This window comes from Miscanthus floridulus, chromosome 11 (genome assembly GCF_019320115.1).
Source record: "Miscanthus floridulus cultivar M001 chromosome 11, ASM1932011v1, whole genome shotgun sequence".
NCBI classification, from domain to species: domain Eukaryota; kingdom Viridiplantae; phylum Streptophyta; class Magnoliopsida; order Poales; family Poaceae; genus Miscanthus; species Miscanthus floridulus.
Window position 1 is genome coordinate 51,746,810 of NC_089590.1, and position 23,760 is coordinate 51,770,569.

The 23,760-nt window shown below is 49.0% G+C and overlaps 2 protein-coding genes across 2 annotated transcripts; both read left to right on the top strand.

The window, feature by feature from the left end:
• The first annotated feature begins 7,885 nt into the window (after nt 1–7,885).
• On the top strand, nt 7,886–10,322 carry LOC136491940 (uncharacterized). Its single transcript, XM_066488133.1, has 3 exons — nt 7,886–9,596; nt 9,697–9,815; nt 9,921–10,322. The coding sequence occupies exons 1-3, from the start codon at nt 7,886–7,888 to the stop codon at nt 10,320–10,322; spliced, it is 2,232 nt and encodes a 743-aa protein (XP_066344230.1).
• Nucleotides 10,323–12,469: 2,147 nt separating this feature from the next.
• LOC136493356 (peroxidase 31-like) lies at nt 12,470–13,781 on the top strand. Its single transcript, XM_066489433.1, has one exon. The coding sequence runs from the start codon at nt 12,602–12,604 to the stop codon at nt 13,601–13,603; it is 1,002 nt and encodes a 333-aa protein (XP_066345530.1). The 5' UTR covers nt 12,470–12,601; the 3' UTR covers nt 13,604–13,781.
• Nucleotides 13,782–23,760: the final 9,979 nt, after the last annotated feature.

A 23,760-nucleotide genomic window follows, 5' to 3' on the forward strand; every position in this document is an offset into this window, starting at 1 on the left:
TCGACTCGCTCGAGGCCCCACGCGTAAGGCCTCGGACGAGATACCGATTCTCCGACGTGCGTGAGGCCCCATGCCACAAGGCCTCGGATGAGGACGTCACATCCAACCAACGCGTCCAACTACTCCCGCAATGTCAGCTGAACGACGGCTCGATACAGCGGAGTGGCCGACGAGATGGGAGTCACATCGACGCCATGCCGTCCGAGACAGGACGGGGCAGGGGTTACCGGGCCGCTGTGCTCGGCACTGTGCCCACGGCTGACACCCGTGCTGCACTGTGCTGTCTAACCCCTGCTCCAAGGACAGCGCGGCGTGGAGAGTCAAGTCCGGGTCGCTGTAGCCTCGGAATCGACGTACAAAGACCGACTGCTCCCTCTGAGCCTCGGCTATCCGCTTCCGGGTTCCTATAGCCTCAGGACTCACGCCCACCGAGCCCCCCGCAATGGTTCAGCCTCTGCACAGACTGGGCCTCGGCTCTCTACGTTGCCAGCACTCTAGGATCGGCACGTCGTTCGCAGTATGCGCCATACCCTGCGTCAAGCCGCAGGAGCTCCCACGTCGTGCACAGGGCCAAACTCTTGTATCCTCGAAGTCAGCACACCCGCGCCGTCGCCTCTACCCAGCCTCGGCTCCCCGCGCCGGTCAAACATACAGCAACCAGCACGCCTCCAACAGAAGAAGGTGCACATGCCATCACAGGAGCTTCCACGTCGCACAGGATCAGGCGTGACCGGCACGTCGCTCCAGTGCACCGAGGATAAGGCCGCTCCACTGACTATGCCGCCACAGTGACGAGCTACAGGGCTCAGACATGCCGCCTCTGCTCACAAAACGCCACATAGCAAATACATGTACCGCCCCTGTGCCTCCCTTCAACTATAAAAGGGGGTGACCAGGGCCGCTTCTAAAGGGAGACTCACACGTACAAGCAACGCACAACGCTCTGTAACACACACACGCTTCCTCACTGCAAGAGATCAACATTTCAAGCAACCCCCGTCACTCCGCGTAGAGACCTGGGACTAGCTCCCTCTCTCGCTCAGCTTGTAAGCCCCTACTACAAGCACATCGATGCAAGGAATACAAGATCGCTCTCTCAGACTTGACGTAGGGCACCTATTGCCTGAACCAGTATAAACGTTGTGTCTCTTTGCATCACCATCCGGGATTAGAGGCACGCAGTACACTTTCACTAGTCGGTTGAGGACCCGCCGGACCCAAAACATCGACACCGACAGTCTCCAACAGAGTTCCTATACAGGAGATTTATTTTGGGTGTTACAAGAGGCATAACCTAAATCTAAGTATTCTCTCTTTTGGAGACTCATTTGTAGAAAAAATTCTTTTTCGCTAAAGAAGGCAAAAATAGATATTAAAATATTTACCAATAGCACTATCAAACGTGAAATGGGTGGTGTATTTGGGTTCCATTTACCAAGATAGCGAACAGATGCCGCGATTGGGCGAGGCAGCGCAGAGCCGTAAAAGTGCAGTGCAGGCCACCTGCTCACTCCGCCGGGCGGTCTGGGCGCTACGCGCGCCCTGCCCCGGAGCCAACCTGGCGCATTGACCGCGCCCAGGATCGCACACAGAACTGACGCGCTCCATCAGACATTCAGATCAGACCATCACTCCCCAGGCTACAGCGGCAGCGCCAGCATTCTTTCACTCTGGCTATTTAACCCTGGCCAGCTTTGGCCTTCGCCAGTTCACCACACAAGAAGAGGAGGCCCCAGCCTCTCCACAGCTCTCGAGAAACCTCCATCCGATCCAGGCTTCATCCTTCCTCCGGAGTCCATAGGCACCACACCAATGGCTCCCAGCAAGCTCGCGGTGGTCATCGCCCTGGTCGCGTCTCTCCTCCTCCTCACCAACAGCAACACCAAGGTAATCAATCAATCATGCATGCGTCATGGTGAAACCAATCAGTAGTAGTCCATTCTTGTCCCCCCTGCCGCCTGATTTCTCTGAAACTGAAACCCTCTGGGGCTTGGCCTGTTCGACTTCGACCAGGCTGCTCCGGGCGGCTACCCACCGGCTCCTCCGCTCTGCCCCTCCGCCGCACCAGATCGTCGACCCCGCCAAAGGTACAGCCACCGCAAAATAGTCGCCAGCCTCTGTGTCATGATCCTTGTTTGTTCTCCTCGCGTCGCCTGACCCTTGCCGACATTTTCCTTGGCGTGCTGCGGTGGCGGGGCGCATGCATGCAGACTGGCGGGGGGCGCGTGCGACGTGCGGTGCGGCGCGCAGTCGCGCAAGAACCGGTGCAACCCGGGCGTGCCTCAAGTGCTGCAGCGTCTGCCGCTGCGTGCCGGCGGGCACGGCCGGCAACCAGCAGACGTGCGGCAAGTGCTACACCGACTGGACCACGCACGGCAACAGGACCAAGTGCCCGTGAGTCCGAGAGAATGGGGGTGGAGGCTATGGGTGGCAGCGTGTTCCCCGTCCGAAAAGCAGCCTGAGTTCGTGGGCGCACCAATGGCGCCACGTTTTGTATGATCCGACCCCGTCGGCGTAGATGTAGGCTGTAGCTATCTAGCTAGCTGCTGATTGATGTGCTCTGCTGTTTGTTTGTTGGTAGTACGTACTCCTATCTTTTGTGATGATGATGTTGATGGGCTTGTGGTGACTCTCTGTTCCTGTAAAAATCCGTAGCAGTAAAATCCATCTGGGGTGGATCAATGTCCCAAAATTTCTAGTGTTTTTGCTTGCCACTGTTTACCTTATTAGCTGCCGGTTGTTCATTTGTTCAGCAGCAAATACAGAGTCTTACAATGTCAAAGAATCTAACTCCCGTATAACAGCCGGATTAGCATTCTACTTACAACCATGATGGCAAAGGGGTTAAAAGTAAATAAATTTGTCCTTCCATGCAGTAAGACCTGTTTCGCATGCTCATGAAACGCCATAATGTACAGCAGGGTCGCCAGGACACGATGATTGTTTAATGACCAGCCCTTGCAAATGCATAGGCCAGTCTGGCATGGCAACTGAGATTACGATAAGCTTAGTGGGTCTTCGCATGAAACAGGCAGGACGGTAAAAGAAAAATACTAACGGGCGACCAACTGAGGCAAAGGCAAATGCCAAGTCCATCTGTTCTCCAGCAACGTACTATGTAGCCTCCGTCGCATGTTCCTGTCGTGTTGCTCTGGCCGCACATAATGTATGTCCATGGGCCATGGCGGTACTAGTAAAAAATCAGGAATGGGTTGAATGGAACGAACGCTCATGAAAGATGTCGCTGGTCACCACGCGCTGCGTGGCTGCATCATACTATCACTTGCAGCGCCACCAACCTCCACCGAGCTTTGTCGTTGCCGTGCGCCGTGCCCGTACAGCATGGAGAGTTGGAGACCAGATGAACCTTAGCGGCTTATTATGCTTATCTGCCAGATTGCCAGTTGGAGCCGTAAGCAATGAATAATAACTGCATCGACGCCAATATTAGTTTTTCACTTTTCCTACGCTTTAGTCGTCAGAATTTTGTGTAAGTTGTTCAGGTGATGTTCTATGATGAATTTTGCGATGTTTACGTAGTATACATGCGATGGTCTATAATGTATTTTACGATGTTCACGTACATACAACCGTCTCCTAAATTTGTGATTGCTGTTCAGGCGACGTGTGGTGATGTTCGCGTAGTGTGCATGTAATGTTCTATGATGTATTTTGTGATATTCGTATAATATACACGTGATGTTCTATGACTGTCTTCTGAAGAAAAGTCTATATCTAAGACACCTAAAATATAGCAAATCCCTTTTCCACTTTTCAGTTGGTGTGGTGTGGGTTGCATTCGAATCGGTGTCACGCAGGTCACACACACACGTCGACCACACGGGGGCCGGGAGCCCGGGACCAAGGTGGCAAGGAGGAGTCTCGAGAGTCGATGGACTCCGCAGTGGTCACCGCTCACCAGTCAGCACCGGCGAAGGATGGTCGAGGGAAACAGACAGAACCAGTGATGAAGGAGCTGGATCGATCCTCTACTTGAAAGCCCATATCCTGTCCATATGAATTGGGGGCCTGCCCACATCGCGGGCTCTCGTCCGCCGGTCCGCGGCCCACCTTCGCGCTGCAGCATCTCTCCCAAAAGCTCCAGCAACGGCCGCACAGCTGCCCGCGACGAGACGCGCATGGAGCCATGGATTCTTGGACTGGGTGGGTGGCGGAGGTTTGCCTGGCCGTGTCGCTCCGGAAATCCCAGCCCAGAAACACGAGCCAGTAGGCCACTTCGTTAATTCTGAGACCGACGCGTCAAAACTCAAACCGAGTACATGCATCGACGACTAAAATTTAGAAGATATAGCGAGGGTGTCGCATGTGATGTTCAGATACTAACAAAAAAAATAAATTACAGAATTTATCGGTATTTCACGAGATAAATTTATTAAGCTTAATTAATCCGTCATCAGCACATGTTACTGTAGTACTGCATTGTCAAATAATGGACTAATTAGGCCTAAAAGATTCGTCTCGTAAATTAGTTGCAAGCTGTGCAATTAGTTTCGTAATTAGTCTATATTTAATACTCCATGCATGTGTTAAACATCCGATGGGACAACGTCTAAAGTTTAAAGTTTAGGAGGAGAAACCTAACACCTCTTACATCGGTGTATGTACGTATATATACAGGCAAGGCATTTTGTCTTTACATGTGTGTCATGTGTGATGTACTTACGTATGCGCGGCCCGGGGTCGGTCAGCTCAGCTGGTCCCCTGAGCAGAGCAATTCATTTCCCGTCCTCGGTCAGCTCGGGACTTTTGTCATCACCTGTATGTATTTCTATGCGTACGCATATCAGCCAGCTAGCGTATGCCTATCCTATCCTTCCTGTGGCCGAGCGCCTGGGCGCGCCTTGGCCCATCGTCGTGAGCTGTATCACTGTTTGTGCACCACCTGCTGGCGGCGTCACCAGCTGTCGAAAGACCTGGACCGTCCGTTGTGCGGTTGTGCCTGCCCTGGGTCGCCCTCCGTCGTCGTCCTTGTCCATGCTGCCATGCAGGGTCAAAACTCAAAACCCGCCCATAATGTGTACTGACGGCATCTTGACGGTCCTGGAACTGCATCCGTCGTCCATGTCCATGCAGGGTCAAAACTCAGAACCCGCTGATAATGTTGTACTGACGGCATCTTGACGGTCGTGCAAGGCGTGCATGTGAACCCTGAACGCTAAAGAAGCGTGCGCGCAAAGGATTTCCCTCCCAAACTCCGACGCAAGCATCGCTGTCCCTGTCCTCTTGTGATTTCCCCGCGTCGCCCCTGTCCGTGCCATACCCAGCGCGGCAGGGCTGCAACCGTGTCCGTGTGCATGGCTCTACGAAAGGGAAAGACGGCGCAATAACAATATCGGATACCCAGCTGTGCGCTAGCAGGATCGGAGAGGGACGCACGAGGACGATGGAGGTGGAGGTGGATGCTTCTTGGCTTCCCGGCCGGCGAGAACAAGTGCGCGCGCGCGAGCCGCGAGCGACCGGGACAGCTGGGAGTACCCGCAAACCCAACGCGCACGCAGCGCGCTCGCCGTATCCGCGGACCGGGTGGCGGTACCGTCCGGCCCGTTGCGCCGCGTGTCTCGCCGGATGCGCCGTATGGCATATGGGTGGTGGCCGTTGGCTGGTTTCCACATTTCTGAGATTTTCTCCACTGGACGGTAGGCGTCGCCCCTGCTGCTGGGCTTTTCCTTTTGCTGGAACCGGTGCACTGCACCAATGGAACCGAAGGACCAACTTGTCCGTGCTCTTGATGGTTTTGAGTACTACTGCTAAAGTAATTACCCAGGTACCATGACTGTAAGCATAAGAGCATCTTTAATAGTATCCTAAAAGCCTCCCTAATCCTAATTTTTAGCAAGACTGGAAAAAACATATCTCCAACAACTCACGATCCATCCTCCTAATCTTTTAGCACTTGGAAAAACAGAAAAAAAAAAACTACTTAAAGTTACGGTTACGCGCCGCTCCGCTCGCGCGTATCCTTCCCCTGGGCGATTTTCTTCTGCTGCCGTCCAGAGGAGTATTTCGTGGCCGCCGGCGTCGTCTGGAGCCACGGCTCCCTGTGTTCTGTGCCGCGTCCCTGTCTCTGGCCATGTCTCCGTGTGGCCGGCCGTGCCTTTGCCTGCTGATGGCGTGTCTCTGGCCACCGCCTTGCCTGCTACCGCTACCTGATTGCCTGCTGATGGCGTGTCTCTACCCAAGGAACGACGAAGGAAAGGCGGCGGCGGCGGCGGCGGCGGCGGCGTAGCTTTGCACGACCACGATGACTGCCGCGCGGGAAAAAAGTACCACAAAAAAAACAAGTGGGTCCAAATTTTGTTTTTTTAAAGTGAATTGAAGATGGTCTTTTTCTTTTCTCCCAACATCTTTTAAGAAGTTGAAAAACATAGAGTTTTTTAGAGAAAAATTTAGATACTCTTAGGGGCTATTTGAATCCCTTTATTTTGGAGAAATTAAAATCTACATACGCCCTGTTCGTTTGGCTTATAAGTCGTATTTTTTTCAGTCAACGAACAGTATTTTTCTCTCACAAAAAATCAGCCAACGGTACTTTCAGCCATGGCTTATCAGCCAAGCGAACATGACAATAATGGATTAGGCTATTTGGTCTGAAATTTAACATTCCATAACATTCTCAAGCTCACAAATAAGCCTAGCTCAAATTTATAGGGTGGAAGATGAAAATGGATTCTATAAATCACCACGAAAAAAATAGCGCGCTATTTCGGCGCTATAGCGCCGCTATAGCGGCCCAGAGGACTTGGCGCGACGATATTACTCATATTCGCGCTATGCGCGCTATTGCCGCTATATCGCGCTATAGCGCCGCTAAACTGCTTTAGCGCCATAGCGCCGCTAAATGGCCGCTATTGCTGTTTCTCTGGCTGACCCAAAAAAAACGCGGCCCGGTCAGATATAGCCCACTAAGGGCCCGATTCAGGGAAACATACACGAGCCAAAAGTGCTGGAACCCTAGTCCATCGTCAGTTCCTCACCCTGGCCACTCGACCCGACCTCCTGGGCGACAGCGGCCGCTGGGCGACCGCGCCCTCCACCCGAACTCTCGACCTCCACCCTCCGCGTCCGGCGTCCGCCCTCCCACTCCGGCCGCCCTCCCACTCCGCCCTCCCACGCTGGGAGACGGCCGCAGCCTGGGCGACGGCGGGAGCCAGGGCCACGGCGGCAGGCTGGGCGACGGCGGCAGGCTGGGCGCACTCCTTCAAGTGTCAACAATGACTGAGCCAAGCGAAATCAATCGAAGTCTTGATGGTAGTGCGCCAACAATAGGTAATTTCTTCTCCCCTGTTCTTCTCCCCTGTTCTTTGGTGATGGAGATGCATATGCTAGATGCTTACCTTTGGTTGTGTCATCAGTCATCACTGTGTTATGGAGATGTGTTTGATACTTTGATTTACTACTTGATTAGTTCATTTAGGAACATGGCATGTTCTATTGCCCTCCATGATTGTATCTCTCTGAATAGTCTAATTAGGAGAGCTCAGGTTTTTTATATATGAATATGATGTTGAAAAATGAAAACTAAAATGAAATTTGTTACTGTACTTACTGGCAGATGATTACTGAGTACTTCTGGAATGCATGATTCTACTTCTAAGATTTGAATTTTTCTACCATACATTTTGCTACTGTATGTTTGTCATTCCCACAGAGTAACTGAACTTTGGAAAAGTATGGCTATCAGTTTATTACTTTATTTACTGATTGAAATGTGGTGTCCACTTATTAATTATCAGTTATCATCACAATGAGACAATGAGCAAGCACTTATTAATTCTGTTCTGTCCACTTTGTAGGCTTATCTAGCACTGCATCCACAGGCAACCAATCAAATGAAGCATCTGACCCAGCTTGGAAGCACTGCACAATGCCAGATGTGAACAAGAAAGGTTCTCTCAAGTGCAACTACTGTGACAACACTTATCACGGTGGAATAACTAGAATCAAGTACCACCTTGGTAAAGTTCCTAAATGTGGTGTTGCAAAGTGTACTAAAGTTCCATCTGATGTGCAAAAAGAAATGGTTAAGTTGCTATCAAAGAAGATGGATAACAAGCAAAGGAAGAGTAAGGAGAAAGAAGATGATAGAGCTGAAGTTGATTTGAGCCATTCTGAAGGAGAGGAACAGAGTGATGAAGAACTCAATTCAGTTATTGTGTTGAAGAAGGTGAGTGGCAAAGGTGCTTCTTCAGGTCCTATTGATAAGTTCTGTAAACTGACACCAGAAGAAATAGTGGCTGCAAGGAAGGGCAAATCTGTTGTTGCTGATAAGGTTCAATCCAAGCTGTCAACTGAAAAAAGGGAAGAGAAGAGGGACAGAGCATGTGAGTACATCTGTCAGTTTTTTTATGAAGCTAGTATCCCACACAACGCTGTTACACTACCTAGCTTTGATCTTATGCTTGAGGCTATTGGAGACTTTGGCAGAAACTTGAGAGGGCCAACTCCATATGAGATGAGTGGGAAATTCTTACAAAAAAGGAAGAGGAAAGTGCAGGATTTATTGAAGTCTCACCAAGAGTCTTGGGAGCTAAATGGATGCTCAGTTATGACAGATGCTTGGACAGACAAGAGAGGTAGAGGTGTGATGAATTTGGTAGTTCATAGTGCGTATGGAGTTTGTTTTCTTGATTCAGTGGATTGCTCAGCTGTGAAGAAAGATGGCAGATACATTTTTGAACTGGTTGCTAAATGTATTGAGGAAATAGGGGTGCAAAATGTAGTTCAAGTTGTGACTGACAATGCAAGACCAAATGAGGCAGCAGCAAGTTTGTTGAAAGCAAAGCACCCCTCTATTTTCTGGAATGGTTGTGCTGCCCATACCATTGATCTAATGCTGGAAGACATAGGAAAGATGCCAAGAGTGGCAGCAACAATTAGCAAAGCAAAGTGCTTGACTGTTTTTCTGTATGGCCATACTAGAGTTTTGAACCTGATGAGGAAGTATCTTTCTAGAGATTTGGTGAGGTGTGGTGTCACAAGGTTTGCTACAGCTTATCTGAACTTGAAGAGCTTGCTAGAAAACAAGAAGCAATTGCAGAGGCTTTTTAGGGAAGATGACCTCAGTGAACTAGGCTACCTAAAGAGTGTCAAAGGGAAGAAAGCAAACAAGATTGTGAGGTCTGAAACTTTCTGGAAAGGAGTTGAGACTGCTGTTAATTACTTTGAGCCATTAGCTACTGTGTTGAGGAGAATGGACAGTGATGTGCCAGCAATGGGGTTCTTGTATGGGTATCTACTAGAGCCTAAGAATGAGATCTCTAAGAGGTTTAACAATGACAGTAAAAAGTTTGAGGAAGTTTTTCACTTCATTGACAAAAGGTGGGACAGTAAGCTGAAGACACCTTTACATAGGGCTGGTTACTACTTGAACCCTTTCTATTATTATCAAAACAAGAAGGATATAGAGGAGAATGAATCATTTAGAGATGGTGTAATAACTTGCATTACAAAGCTTGTTCCAAATGAAGACACTCAGGACAAGATTATAGAAGAGCTTCAAAAGTTTCAGGATGCTGAAGGATCCTTTGGCAAAGACATTGCTAAAAGGCAGTGCAAAAATATTCATTTTGATCCAGGTATGAAAAATTATCCTCTGGCAAATAAATTTCTTATATACTATTTTCTCTTGGCAAATAATTTACATTGTCCTCTATTTTCCACTTTTTTGTAATTTAGCTAAGTGGTGGCTGAATCATGGAAGTAGTGCACCAAACCTCAGAAAGTTAGCTGCTAGAATTCTAAGTTTGACATGCAGTTCATCAGCTTGTGAGAGATGCTGGAGTTCATTTGAACAAGTATGAATCTGACATTCTGACTTACTGATTCCTATGTTCATTTGTGCAATTATTCAATCCTGTTTTGTTATTGAATTTTCAAATAATGGCATCAAACCTATGCAGGTCCACACAAAGAGACGCAACAGGCTGCTTCATGACAGAATGAGGGATCTTGTGTTTGTCAAGTTCAACTCAAAACTGAGGCAAAAGAAGGACAACAAGGACAGAGATCCCCTTGAGAAACCTGTTCGTGATGCTTTAGAAGATGAAGACAATGAGTGGATCACTGGCATTGAGCCAACAGAAGTAGATCTAGAGCAGGAAGGAGAAATTGGAGCATCATCACAGGGAGTTGCAGCTGCACCTCAAGGACGAGAAAAAAGAAAGGGAGGTAACCAGACCAGGAAGAGGAAGAGGTTCATCCCTACTACTGATGAGGATGATGAGTTATCTGGTTCATCTTCTGATGGAGAAAATGACATTGATATGGCATCTGATTCTAGTTTTGCTTCTGAGGCTGAATGATGTGGATGTGCCGATGTGGCGATGTGATGTGGTTATGCTTATGCACTTATGGTCTTATGCTTTAGCCTTTATGGCTGTTTGCCTGTTTGACTATTTATCAGGACTTAATAGTTATGCCTGTTTGAACCTTATGGATGTTTGATGTGGTTTAAGCACTTATGCTTAAGCCGTTATGGCTGTTTGAACCTTATGGATGTGGTTTTGCTGTTTATGGCTTTATATGCCTTTTTGGACTGTATGAAACTATGAATATGTTGCCTGTTTGCTCTTATAAAGTTATGATTGTCATATGATTATCAGTTTAGAAGATGCTTATGAGTTTATCATATGTTGCCTGGCTGTATATAAATAGCGCGCTATAGCGTCGCTATAGCGCCGCTATAGTGTGCTCAGCCATCTGACGCTACTGTGTTTGGCTGCCGCTATAGCGGGGCTATAGCGCCGCTATAGCGTGCGCTATAGCGCCGATAGCGTCCGGGACAGGCTCCCGCTAAATTCTATAGCCCGCGATTTTTTTCTTTGATAAATCATTATCAGTCTGTTCGCTTGGTCGTAAACGATCGTAAATTTCCAGCCAGAAACAGTGTTTTTCTCTCACACTAAACCAGCCAGCAGTAAATAATCCAAGATCCAATACGGTCTCCCGTACAGGCTGTATACTATAATTCTATTCTTCAACTTATAGCACACCCTTCAACTCACATCCCTACAATAAAAATACAACATATAAATATTTTTCTTGTACGCCTAACAATTAATATACAAACATATTTCATATATAACTGTAAGGTCTATCTCGAGGTCAGGTGACTTACAGCGTCAACCTCTCGCATCTTCTTCAACCTCGTGTTTGCCCTTGCTTACCTCGCTGCTCCGGAGCTCCTCCTCAGCTCCCTCACGGCAAGCACCTCTTCCTACAGGTGACGCTTGTCGTCGTCATTGACGCGATGACTCCGGATCTAGGGTCGGCCTCGCCCATCAACTAGCGGCTCCGGACGACACTGGGACGGACGACGAGCTTGAAGCTCCAGGCGGCGCAGGTGTGTCCGGCGAGCTCTGGGCTGCCGGGCAAGAGGTAGTGGTGGTGGCGGCGCCCGACCTCACGATGGATGGGAGGCGTTGCTCACTTGTGCAACGGGAGGGAGTGATGCAGGGCACGAAAGGGTGACAAAACGGTGGTGCTTGGGGCAGCTTGGCGGGCGGTGGCAGCACATGGTGCGCGAGGCGACGGTGGCGTGGTGGCAATGCGTGCCGCGTGCGGTGGACAGCGGTGGGGTGTGCTGCTAGCAACAGAAGGGGAGGGAAGATGCAGGTGACCGATAGATAAGCAAAAAAAATCAAGCGACTGAGAAGGATGAAATCTAATATTAGTTTAATTAATCTATGTCTAAATTATAATTATTAGAATGAATTCAATTTTAAGGATCCAAACGGTTCATCAGAGATGCTCTAACCGCGGCTATCCTAAAGGCACGCAAAGAATGCTGCTTTGGACGGAAGCTCTCTAGATGGAAATGGAACCGCCACGGCTCCATGCCACGGCTTTCAGTGGGTGCGCAGTGCGCTCTCGTCGTGCATGTGCTGGGGCTCCTACGCGTGCGCCCGGCCGGCCCGGCCACGGCTCCAGGCCAAAATTTGTTGCGCGCCCTGTGGCCACGAGACACAACGGTTGGTACGTTGGAGCCACTCCGCTTTATCGCTGCTCCTGTCTGTGTCGCCTGGTCCTCACCACGATTCGCCATAAACCGAGAAAGGGCCAGCCATATGGAATGACAACGGAATTTGGTTCTGCACTGCAAGAAAAGTTCAGTGCTGCTGGCCCTTGTTTCTCCTGGGAAATAGCTTCTGAAATTACTACACGTCCGTAGAGCGAGAGCGAAAGGACCGATTTTTTTTTCCCGACTCAGCGACAGGACTCAAATCACAACTGATGCCATGAGTGTTGATTTTTAATCCGGCACTAGGGACCATTGTACCAAACAAGAGAAAACAAATGCAAAAACGCACAACATCCGTGCGTCGACCAGCTCCTGCCGCCTCGAGCTTCCAAACAACCACCGCGTTCCGCTTCCGCACCGCACCGCACCGCACTAAACCCCGCAATCAATTCACTCCGTCACTAATCCCCCACCCCACCTCCCCTTCTCTCTCCAACACCTTTCCCCGCCCCTCTCTCTTTCTCTCCCCTCCCAAATCGAGCCAGCCAGGGGCACGCACCACCATCATCTCACCGCCGCCGTCGCCTTTACTCCCTCACACTACCAAGCTAGCTTTCGCCCATGGACGCGCCGCTGCTCCGCCGCCGCCTCCTGCTGTCTCTCGCGCTCCTCGCTGTCTGCTGCGCGGGGGCGGCGGCGAAGGCGCCCAGGCTGTCGCCCAACTACTACCGCCACAGCTGCCCGCGCGTGGAGCGGATCGTGTCGGACGTCATCGCGGCCAAGCAGCGCGCCAACCCGTCCACGGCAGCGGGCACGCTGCGGCTCTTCTTCCACGACTGCTTCGTCAACGGCTGCGACGCCTCCGTCCTCGTCTCCCCGCTCTCCTCCTCCACCGCCCCGGAGCGCGCGTCGGAGATCAACCTCTCCCTGCCCGGGGACGCCTTCGACGCCGTGGGCCGCGCCAAGGCGGCGCTGGAGTCCGCCTGCCCCGGCGTGGTCTCCTGCGCCGACGTCCTGGCGCTGGCGGCGCGGGACCTCGTGGCTATCCTGGGCGGGCCCCGGTACCCCGTCGCGCTGGGCCGCCGCGACTCCGCCCGCTCCGACGCGCGCGACGTCGAGGGCAACCTGCCCCGCACCAACATGTCGGCGCGCGCCATGGTGCGGCTCTTCGCGGGCAAGGGACTCACGCCCCGGGAGATGGTGGCGCTGGCGGGGGCCCACACCGTGGGATTCTCCCACTGCGCCGAGTTCGCGCACCGCATCTACGGCTACCGAGGCGCCGCCGGCCACGACCCGCGGCTCAACCCGGAGTTCGCGCGAGCGCTGCAGCGCTCCTGCGCGGAGTACCGGACCGACCCCACCGTCTCCATCTTCAACGACATCGTCACGCCCCGGGACTTCGACGAGGCCTACTACAAGAACCTGCCCCACGGGCTGGGCCTGCTCGCCTCCGACGCCGCCATCTGGGAGTACCCGCCCACCCGGGTGTTCGCGCAGCGGTACGCCGCCAACCGCACCGCCTTCTTCGAGGACTTCGCCGCCGCCATGCAGAGGCTCGGCGCCGTCGGCGTCAAGACCGGCCGCCAGGGCGTCGTCAGGCGCCGCTGCGACGCGCTCGACTGAGTAGGCGTTCGTCGACGGCGTTGCTTGGCGTGGCATTGGGTCGATCGGTGATTGTAAGGGTTCGAATTCGATAGCTTAGGATTCGATTACGGGAGAGGAGGGGCTCTTCTTTCCCTGTACTTGAAAACTGAGGGCAAGCTAATTCTGAATTGCGTACCAATGGGGTTACATTTTGACAGAGGGCTTGGCAACCATGGATGAAATCTCTCCCAGATCATGAGACTGACCAGCGATGCTTGTCCGTCGTGGACCTGCCGCACGCACCGTCGGTGTTCTTGGCGCCAGCATCTCGTTGTCGTTTACTAGTTTCACGTGCGGCCGTTGCATGACTCCATGAGAACGTCCACATCTGACAGTAGCACGTCCCCTTAGTTACTGCACGATTACTAGCGCAAGAAATTAACGGTTCGCTGCAGTCGAAGTAGGAGTATCTCAAGCCGCGCTGAAGGATCGAAGCAGCAACGGACGTCCTCCGGTGCACCTGCAGCCATTTGTGTCGGCACACGGAGCCGAAGGGCGGCATTGGCTGCTGCCTTTTTGTGTGGGTGCTCGTGATCAGTTCTGGATGCCACCAATGGGCCATATGGGACGCCCGACGCCCTCCATTAAAACCGACCAACCTGGCCGACCCGTTGTTGCTCTACCACGAGGCCACGACGGCTGCTGTCCACCGCGAACAGCAAGTCCGACTGCTCGAGCCCTGCTAGGCAAAGCCTTCGACTGATTTGAATAAAGGGCCTTCAATCCCTCATAGGCAGGCGACTGCATCTGCATTCGAGTCGGGATGAAATGACGCTGGCCCGGACACAAGGTTCTGCATCCACGCCGCGATCTATCAACTCCGAGCCGTTGTACGATGATTAGATTAGCCAGAAGCATAAGAGAGCCACTGGCATGGGTGATAGGTCCTGCTCATCCGCTACTCGTACGGATTAACCACCAGCTAGTTCCATGGGGATGACCTGATGACGTCTTGTAACACGACAGACAAGCATGGGTACTAATCACTCATCAGTCAACCAGTCTATTCGCTTGTTGGTTTCAGTCAGGACTTATCAGCCAGCCAACAGTATTTTTCTCTCACAACAAACCAGCATCAGTCGAGCTTATCAACCCATAAACCAACCAGCGAACATTAGGTGTGCACAACACAAGAGACAGGAGAGAGGAGAGATGACAAAACAACATCACACTAGGCTCGTGGTTTCATCATTAGGACGTGTTTGGTTCGCCACAACGTGCCACAGCTCTCACGCCTAAGTTTAGGCGTCCGTTTGGTTCGTTGCCGAACTTACGGCGTGTTGCAACGCAGCCATAGCGCGTTAGTTCATTTTACTTGCCATTGACGGCCAAAAGTCTAGCGCACAAAAAGCTCGTCGTAATTTTGGCACAGCCACGGCCACGGCGTGGCACACACAGGCGTACACCAAACACGTCCTTGATAATAGAGCATCTCCAGCAGCTCCCAAATCCATCTCCCCAAATATAGCTGTATTGGTGGCCACCAATACTGTTTTTAGGTTTTATTAGGGGTGTTCCTCCCGCAATTCCCCAATACTCATCATCAATATAGTGGGTCCTACCTGTCAGTTTATCTTTTTTCTCCCTTTCCTCTCCCTCGTCCTCCTCCCGACGCACGACATGGCCAGTGCTGCTGGATCCTGCGATGTTCCAAACTTCCTGTTCGCGGTTCGCCTGCTCCTGCAGCAGCCGAGCGGCCCGGGGTGTCCACCGTTGGGGGCTCGGGTGCTGCCGCGCTAGGCAGCGGGTGGCACCGCGGCGGGAGGGCAGACGACAACCAGCCTAGCCGCCTAGGGCGTAGGCAGAGCGCAGAACGGAGAGAGCGAGCTAGAGAGGGGAGGAGCGCAGAGCGGAGGCTGAAGGGATGCGGGGAAGGCAGGGAGCGACGCGCTCGGCTGCTGGATCTCATCTTCTCCGGCACGGCTCCATCAGGTCGAGGCGCGGCACGGCTCCGGCTTGTCTAGTTGTTCGCCATGCCTCTGAATCCCCTTCTTCCCTTCTTCTCCGGCACGGCTCCAGCGGGTAGGGGCAGCGCCATGGCTCGATGTGGGATAGAGAGAGGCGAGAGGGAGAGGGAAAGTGATAGTTGGGGTGGGCCCTAGCTTATTGGGGGAGATGGAACTCCTCCTTCATTTGAGGGGAGATGGACTGTTTTTTGGTGGCCACCAAAAAAAGGGGACCATATTGGGGAACTGTCGGAGTAAGAAATTTGCCACATCTCTCCCAATATGACAGTTTTATGGGGATCGGGAGTCCTATTGGAAAACTGCTGGAGATGCTCTTACTCCCTCCGTACATAAAAGGATGCAATTCTCACATTTTGTGGAGTGAACTTTGGCTAAAGTTATATAGAAATACTAACATTCAAGACAAAAAAACCATTAGATTAGTTATAGAATATATCATTATAGTAAATTTATTTAGAGATATAATGCTAATACTGTAAGGATCCCTGCTAAGCCTAGAGTGGGGTATAAATAGGCCTAGAAAAATCTTCAACACAACAAGTCAGCAATTGTCGGTAGTACCGACGTCTGTTAGTGATACTGATGTCAAGTGTCGGTAGAATCGACCCCTACAGGAGAGCTACAAAATTAGAGATAAAGAGCTTCAAAATCAGGTCTAAGTTTTACCCTACTTTCTGAGATGTAGATGAATGTGATGTGGTACTCCCTTGCTATAACACCCCGGGTGTTTAAATACTAAAACTGCCATGTCATCATATGCATTGCAAGGCATTTGGTCATATTACAAACTTTGTATGCATTCACTAAAAATAAGTTTACATTTATGTTATAAGCATTGCTTGGTATTGTTTGAATCAAGTTCGAAATCTTTGTATTGATTTGAAATTCCGAAAACTCTGATTTTCAATATTTAAACCCTACTCTAAAAATTCATTTCAAAATCTAAGCATATTTTGGGGTTGAGCCCAAAAGCAAAAGCGTAGAGCTTGACAAGTTATACAAAGTTTGTTTTTGGAGTTTTTCAAGTTGTTTAGAAAAATTTGGAGTAATTCAAAAAGGCGTAATTCGGTAAATTTCCCTATTCAAATTCAAAAGTTCATTTCAAAATCTAGACCGAATTAGGAGATGGTTATAAAAGCAAAGTTGTAGAACTTTTGATTTTGAACAACTTTTGTTTTTGGAGATTTTTGAGTTGTTATAAAAATTTAAGAGTAATTTGTGAATTTTGGCGAATGGCAAATCTGTAATTTTTGTGAACAGTGTCCACCGCCGAAGCTACATTGCCGGCGTTTCCTTCTTCGGCGTTCCAGGCGCGGTCGTGGCCGTTTTGGCGTCGCGCTGGCGCGGTAAAGGCCACAGCGTGGCTTCCTCGAGCTTCTTGGCCCCCTTTATAGCCTGAGCCGCCGTCGTCTTTGCCCTTTCTCCTTGCTCTGTTTTTCCCGTCGCCTTGCTCATCTCTGGCGAGCCCGCGCCGTCGTTGTTGTGCTCCACCGTCGCTGATAAGCTAGTTCCAACTTCGCTTACTCCTTGCGCATCCAGCCGACCCATCAATTCGGCTTGTCTTCGTCGAGAACTCGAGTTGCGTCGTCTTCTTCCTCGCGGCCGGCAACCCCTCCGCCGAGCACGATTCGCCGCGGCTAGAGCTCTACGGTGCATCTCCGTCCTTGGTTTTGGTTGATTCTGTTTCGTCTCGATGCTGTGGTACTTAATCCATAGTTGGTTGCTTATTTTGACCGCTGCAGTCGCCGGTACACCATCACCGACGACGATCTGCTCCGCCGTGCTTGCTCGGAACGTCGACCCACCTCTCCGTTGCTCCTCCGGCCTTGTGCTCTACTCAGTCGCGTTTGGGGTGAGCTGCTGATGCTTCCTGGGCCATCTGTTTAAGCTTTACAGGTCTCACGTCGCCGGCATAGCGTAGCCGCGCCGTTGTGGTCGCCATGGCCAGCGTAGTGCTCGGTCCAGTCCGTAGCTAGTCCAGCTTGTGCCCTATAATGATGCACCTAGTCGAGGGGAGTGTTTTGGTGCTTTGGCCATCGCCGTTGGTCTCGCCGTCGTCGAGATATCACCGGTCAGCGCCATCGTTGTCGTGGTCAGCGCGCGAGGTTAGGGATGACATGTGGGGTCATGGTGTCAGCGACTCAGCGTTCAAATGGATTTTTTTCTATTTTCAGATTTGAATGAATAGTGATGTAATTTGTTATTTTTGTGTAGATTTATTTAGAGCTCCAAAAATTATGACAATTTTTGTGTGACTTCTCTGTGATGTATAGTATTTAAGAAAAATATGAAATAATGTTTTCAGTACTTTTTGAACGTGATAAAAATTGCTCAATTTATTAATAAATGGATTTCCATGATTTTTCTAGGCTTATTTAATTGTCCAAAAGTTTTGAAATTTGTTTTTCCACTTACTTATCATGTAATGAATATTTACAAAAATTTTGAGCTCAATTAGAATAAGTTGATTTATTTCATAATTTTGAATTAAATAATTAATTCATAAAAGCAAATAGTAACCTTTAATGATTTAGGTTTTTGTTTGAAATTTAGGATTGAGTGATGACCTTGGGTCATTAGTTGATAATGATCCTTGGCAATTGATGTATGTGTTACGAAAAAGATTTAGTTGTTTGACTTGCAACTGTACCACGAAGAAAAGTTGTATTCCAGTTGTTAATTTTTGCATCCATCATCGAGCATCACGTTTCGTATTCCGCATCATGTTAAACATGGCATTGTTATTACGTGTAGTGAATGAAGGTGAACACGTGGTAGTTAATCAAGTTGTTGAGGAGGTTAATCCGTCTGTTGAGGTCGGATCGAATACTTGTGAAACGTCGCTGGAACCAGACTTTTCCGTCAACGAAGGCAAGCCTCGGATGCATACAATCCTACCTTGTATTTTACAAATTGATTTCGCTTTTACTTCTTTTTACTGCATTAAGTGATTAGGAGTCAAGTACAAGCCAAATTGGTACATTACCAACCTTGTTATTCCATATTTACCATATTACCAGTTTTACATTCGTATATGCCTAGTTTTGCTTAGCTATGCTTAGAACGACGAAAGTCGGGTGATTACCTGCCACCTGCAAGTTTTTAATGGAACCTTGGTTACTTGTTATCATGTGATATGGGAATGTGGAGTAATAAATCTAGACCGGGTGGACTCGGTGTGTGTGAGCCACAAGACATGGAGGTCTTGTGAGCGGGTTCTTTCCGCTTGTGTCGATTAAGGCACGTCCGTTGTTGAATTGCATGAGGTGAGAATTTGTAGTACTAACCACATACTCCGGTAAGCCTTTACTTGGCTATTCTATTATGAGAATGGCTACTCGCGCACTAGGAGTGGAGAGATGGCGGGAATAGCGTGTACCCACGTGGCATTGGGCTGGATTGGTGAAGTACTGTATTCTCGGGTGGCGCGGACCCGTTCTTATTTTAGAGGATCCGAGGGTAGGTTGGTATATGTAGGTCGGGGATCTGCATATGTCGTGTGGTCTGGAATTCCCAGCTGGGTTTTTAATCGGTTCGAATCGTCGTTGCTCCTCGGTTATGGAGACTCAACTCACTGTTCATCATCGTAGATTAATAACTGGAACTTGAGAAAGGTCTGCGAAAGAGATTGATATGAAGTTCATGATCTCATTACGGATCATGGCAGATTCATATGTGGTACTTATAAAGTTTCACCTTTGAAGTAAAGAATTTTGTTAAAGAGCTTTTATGCAAAAGAACTTTGATTATTGTTAAAGCCATACCTTGAATCCCATGAGCTGGCATTCCTGAGTTCTATCAGTTTTATTTCGATTAAGTCTTGTTGAGTACTTTTGTACTCAGGGTTCGTTGACCCTTGTTGCAGGTGAGCCTCATGAGCAGATCTGTTGTGGATCGTGCTGCATGACAGTTGTTCCTTGTGATGATGATGAGAAGTAAATGTTTGGTCCTTGGGCAGGACAGTTTTATTTTGGGTGTTTGTTTATGTTAACTATGCCACTCCACTACTACTATGGTTTGTAATAACCACCGAACTTAGTTTGTAAAGTTTGAAACTACTGGTTTGTAAATTATGTTATTGTAAGACTTCCGCTGTTTTTACTCTGGTATTGATATTTGAATAAATGTTGTAATACTGCAATGACTCTGTAACGTGATCCTGCTCAGAAATCGTGGATGATTCGGGGTTCCCCGAGGACACCCGACAATCTTTTTAAGTTAATGGAAACATATGCATAAATGTCAAAGGTCGTCGGACAGTGACAGGTGCATGTGGGCCCTATAACTTAGGAGGTTTTGCCACACTTGCCCTTGGAGCACCTGTAGTTCGGGGCCAAAACTTAAGAAATAGCTTGAGGGAGAGAGAGACAATGAAGAACAAGTAATCACAACAACAAAAAAACACGTGGGACACAAGGATTTATCCTAAGGTTCGGTTGCCCCACTAAGGAGCACCTACGTCCCTTCTCTCTCCACCACCTTTCCTCACCCCACTAAGGTTGGAGTTTCTTTCACCTTCTTACCTCTCTCAAGGATTCACAAATGTCAACTTGAGTTCTTCACTAGAAAATCAAGGGTGATACAAACTTCCCAAGATTCTCCCACAGATCGGGAGCTCTTGGGCAACGCCTAGTTGGCTAGGAGCAAAGCCCCAAGAGTAACAAACGCAAATCCAGCCGGCTTGTCGAAGAAATCAAATGTTCAAGCTTTGAATCAACGTTTCTCTCACCAAATCGCTTCTCTCAACTCAAACTCTTGCAAGATTTGAAGCTAGGAGCAAAAGGGAGAGAAGAGAAGCTTTTGGAACAAGGAGGCGCTTTGGTCTGAGAGGTGTTCGAGTAGAATTTATACCACAAGATTTATTGTTCCCTACAAAACAACCCACGAACATGTATTTTGGTTGCTTATTTTCACAACTATCATTGTAATAAGTGAGAATAGTAGGTACTCCGTACAAAATAGTAGACTACACACGGTTATTTAGGCAAGAATATCCTAGGGTTTATTTTATGGAATTAGCACCAATCACAGAGATCCTTGCCTATTCCTAACCAATATATACTTGGTGCATAAAACACATAGCCAGCATAAGCACAAAGGTGGTGCCACGGCTTGATAAACTCATACTCACATGTTGCGCTATTTATCTTTGTGGGCCACGAGCATTGCTTTCTTGATAGGGGCTTTGTCTAATTTGAGAATTTTCATGACGTGGTGGAGCAATACAGTAATGATGCATGATATATTTTCACTAATATTTCCTCAATGTATATTTTCTAATTCATCAATAATTCAACACATTGGATACTTTATTTCTGGTTTTGGGTAGAGAAAGATAATTTGAGAGGATTCTCACATATGGTTCTCCACGTGCCATCTCTGAACTTTTATTTTACCTTTGCATGGGACCTTAACCAGTGGCGGAACCAGCAAAATGACAAAGGGAGGGCCAGTCTAGACAAATGCGAGGACTGGCAAAGTGTGTGTGTGTATATATAATCATAATGTTTGTTGTCACTGCACATAAAAGTGACTCTTTTAGAAAAGAGGACAAAGAAACTTACTTTTTTTTTTCATTTGAGCATCACTTGCGCGTCTTTATGACATAGAAATCATCTATAATGACAATCTAAATTAAAAATTTGCATGGATGATCATTGCAAATTAGCAATTAAAAAATTATAAATCTTATCATATAAATTATACTTAGGTGTTGTTTAAACCCATAGGCTAAAGTTTAGGGGTATCACATCAGGGTGTCACATGGAAGTGTTCGGATAGTAACAATAAAACAAATTATAAAAGTCATCGGTACTCCGCGAGACGAATTTATTAAACCTAATTAATCTGCCATTAGCATATGTTACTTTAGCACCACATTGTCAAATCATGGACTAATTAGTTATTTTTTAATCTATATTTAATACTTTATGCATGTGTAAAATATCCGATGGGATAGAGACTCAACTTTATGTGGAGGAACTAATCAAGACCTTACTTTGCTGCTGCTTGCACCTGCAGTCTGCAGACTTGCTCGCTCAGGGCTCAGTCGCTCGCAGTGTCTGCTCCATCTCGGCGCTCGCCTGCTCCATCTCGCAAGTCGCTCCATCTCGCTCGCCGCCTGCAGACTTCCTCGGTCGCTCGCAGTGAATCAGTCTGCAGACTGCAGACTTCTCGCTCCGTCGCTCAGGCTCGGCTGCTGCCTGCTCGGCGCTCGCCTGCTCCAGCGAGCCGCGAGAAGCGAGGCCGCAACGCCGGCGACTGGAGGCCGGAAGCGGGCACGCGGCGACTTCAGCTCTGCTCTCCTCTCCGCCTGGCCGTCGTGGCCGATGAATCGCTGATCGCGCGGGGAACCGTAAGCGACGCGAGTAGCGCGCGAGTTACGCGTGGCGACGATGTTTTCTCTCCTCTGCGACGTTTCTCCTACCATTGCGGCTGCAGACCGTGGTATCTGCAACCATAACGCATATAGGTCTAGGTGGCTTGGATCAGCAAGGTGGTCAGGTGTGAGTGTGCGACTGCTGTTCCACCAGAGCCTGAAGTTCCAGTGTTGCTGGATGAGGAACAGGAGAATGTCCTCGGCGCAGTAATCGTGCGAGCAAGCCCAACTCTCGTTGGACCGGAGAGGAATGGTCCAGTTAAGCGGCCCAGCCCAGAAGATAGATTGTGGTGTGCGTTTCTCGGGTCCATGGACTTCCTTTCTTCCCCGGCTCTATTTTCTCCGATCTGAGTTTTCCTGTCGCGATTCCACTAATCCTATGCGTCATACCACGATCCATCTTTTTACTCTAAAAAAAAGATACCCCAGTGTGATATGTGTCATTTGATCCCGACTGGATCCTTGGATCGTGCGATTCTACAATTACAGACTATTGTTAGGAGAGCGAAAGCTTCATGCGTTTGTTTCCAACTTTGCCTGTGCGCGTACGTGTCCAAACCTGATCAAGGAAGGCAAGTGGACCCAGCTGTGTAAAATTCGAAGGCGATTATTCATCCGTGAAACCATCCGCAATCGTCCATCATCACCCATCATCCACTCGCTCACTTCCTTCCCTTGCTCGTCATACAACAGTGCAAATTACAATTATCGCCTTTATAAGTGTTATTTTTTTCCCATTGTAACACATGAGCATAATTCTATTATATATAGGATAAAAACACAAAAAAGTTAACTAACTGTAAAATTTTGGACCAATAGACTGGGGTTCCTAATTAGACTCAATCAAGAGGAAGCTTGACCGGGCTCAACCAGAACCAAATTGGCTCAGGTTAGCGTGTTACTATGAGGTATTCAAAGGCACACAAAGAAGATATGGTATAATAGATAGTCATAATCAACATGGTTGTTATCGTATAAACTACGTTGTTTCATTTCACATCAAAACTTGAATTATTTTCTCATTGTCCGTGCTTCATAAAACCTGTGTAACATTGATGGTTGGCTACAAACAGAATGTTACGAACAACACGCTCAAAATATTCTCTTTTTGGCAACACATGTTCAAACTCAAATTATTATGTCATTAAAATCATATACTTTGTCTAATTCTAACGTGCCATGGTCCGCTACAGTGGACGAACCGTTGACCTACTTGTTTGTTAATCTTGACTTTGGTTGTTGCTCAGTCCGCCCTAAAGTAGTCTGGCTATTATTCTGTTTCGGGTATTATTATCCTATAATAAAACAGGAAAACATTGGGTGCAGGTCGTCTGCACGGTGTCCCCGTGAGCACCCCCGCTCAAACAAAGACACATGTGCAGGGAAGTTGCTGCGCCGTGGCTCCTCCTCCGGTTATTGGCACCAAGTTTGGAGAGATCGTCCCCTTGGCGCCTCACGTACCAGCTCAGCTCACCTTCTGCTCGCCTCATCGCAGCTCGGCTCAAGGAGACGTTCATGCCTCAGAAGCTTGCGGCCTTGGGCGTGTTTGGTTGCGTGAATCAGGACCATCATGGCTTGGCGGAAGCTATAATCCCGAAAAGCTGAGTGTTTGGTTGCTTGTCTCCACTATGCAAACTTGGCTCCGCCGGTGCAGCTATACGGTGGAATCCTGGCCCGAGAGTGAAGCCCTAATCGAGCTTCTCTCCCTAGCTTGGCCCGACGGATGCAGTCCGCACCGCACTCGTCAAGCGTTAGGGTTACTCGCGCACAAGAGTCCTCCCGTCCGCCCA

Excerpts from the sequence above, each read along its gene's own strand:
- LOC136491940 (XM_066488133.1), top strand. The coding sequence starts at position 7,886 with ATGCCAGATGTGAACAAGAAAGGTTCTCTCAAGTGCAACTACTGTGAC. Across the intron at positions 9,597-9,696 it reads AAATATTCATTTTGATCCAG|CTAAGTGGTGGCTGAATCAT; the intron begins GTATGAAAAATT and ends TTTGTAATTTAG. Across the intron at positions 9,816-9,920 it reads GCTGGAGTTCATTTGAACAA|GTCCACACAAAGAGACGCAA; the intron begins GTATGAATCTGA and ends AAACCTATGCAG.
- LOC136493356 (XM_066489433.1), top strand. The coding sequence starts at position 12,602 with ATGGACGCGCCGCTGCTCCGCCGCCGCCTCCTGCTGTCTCTCGCGCTC.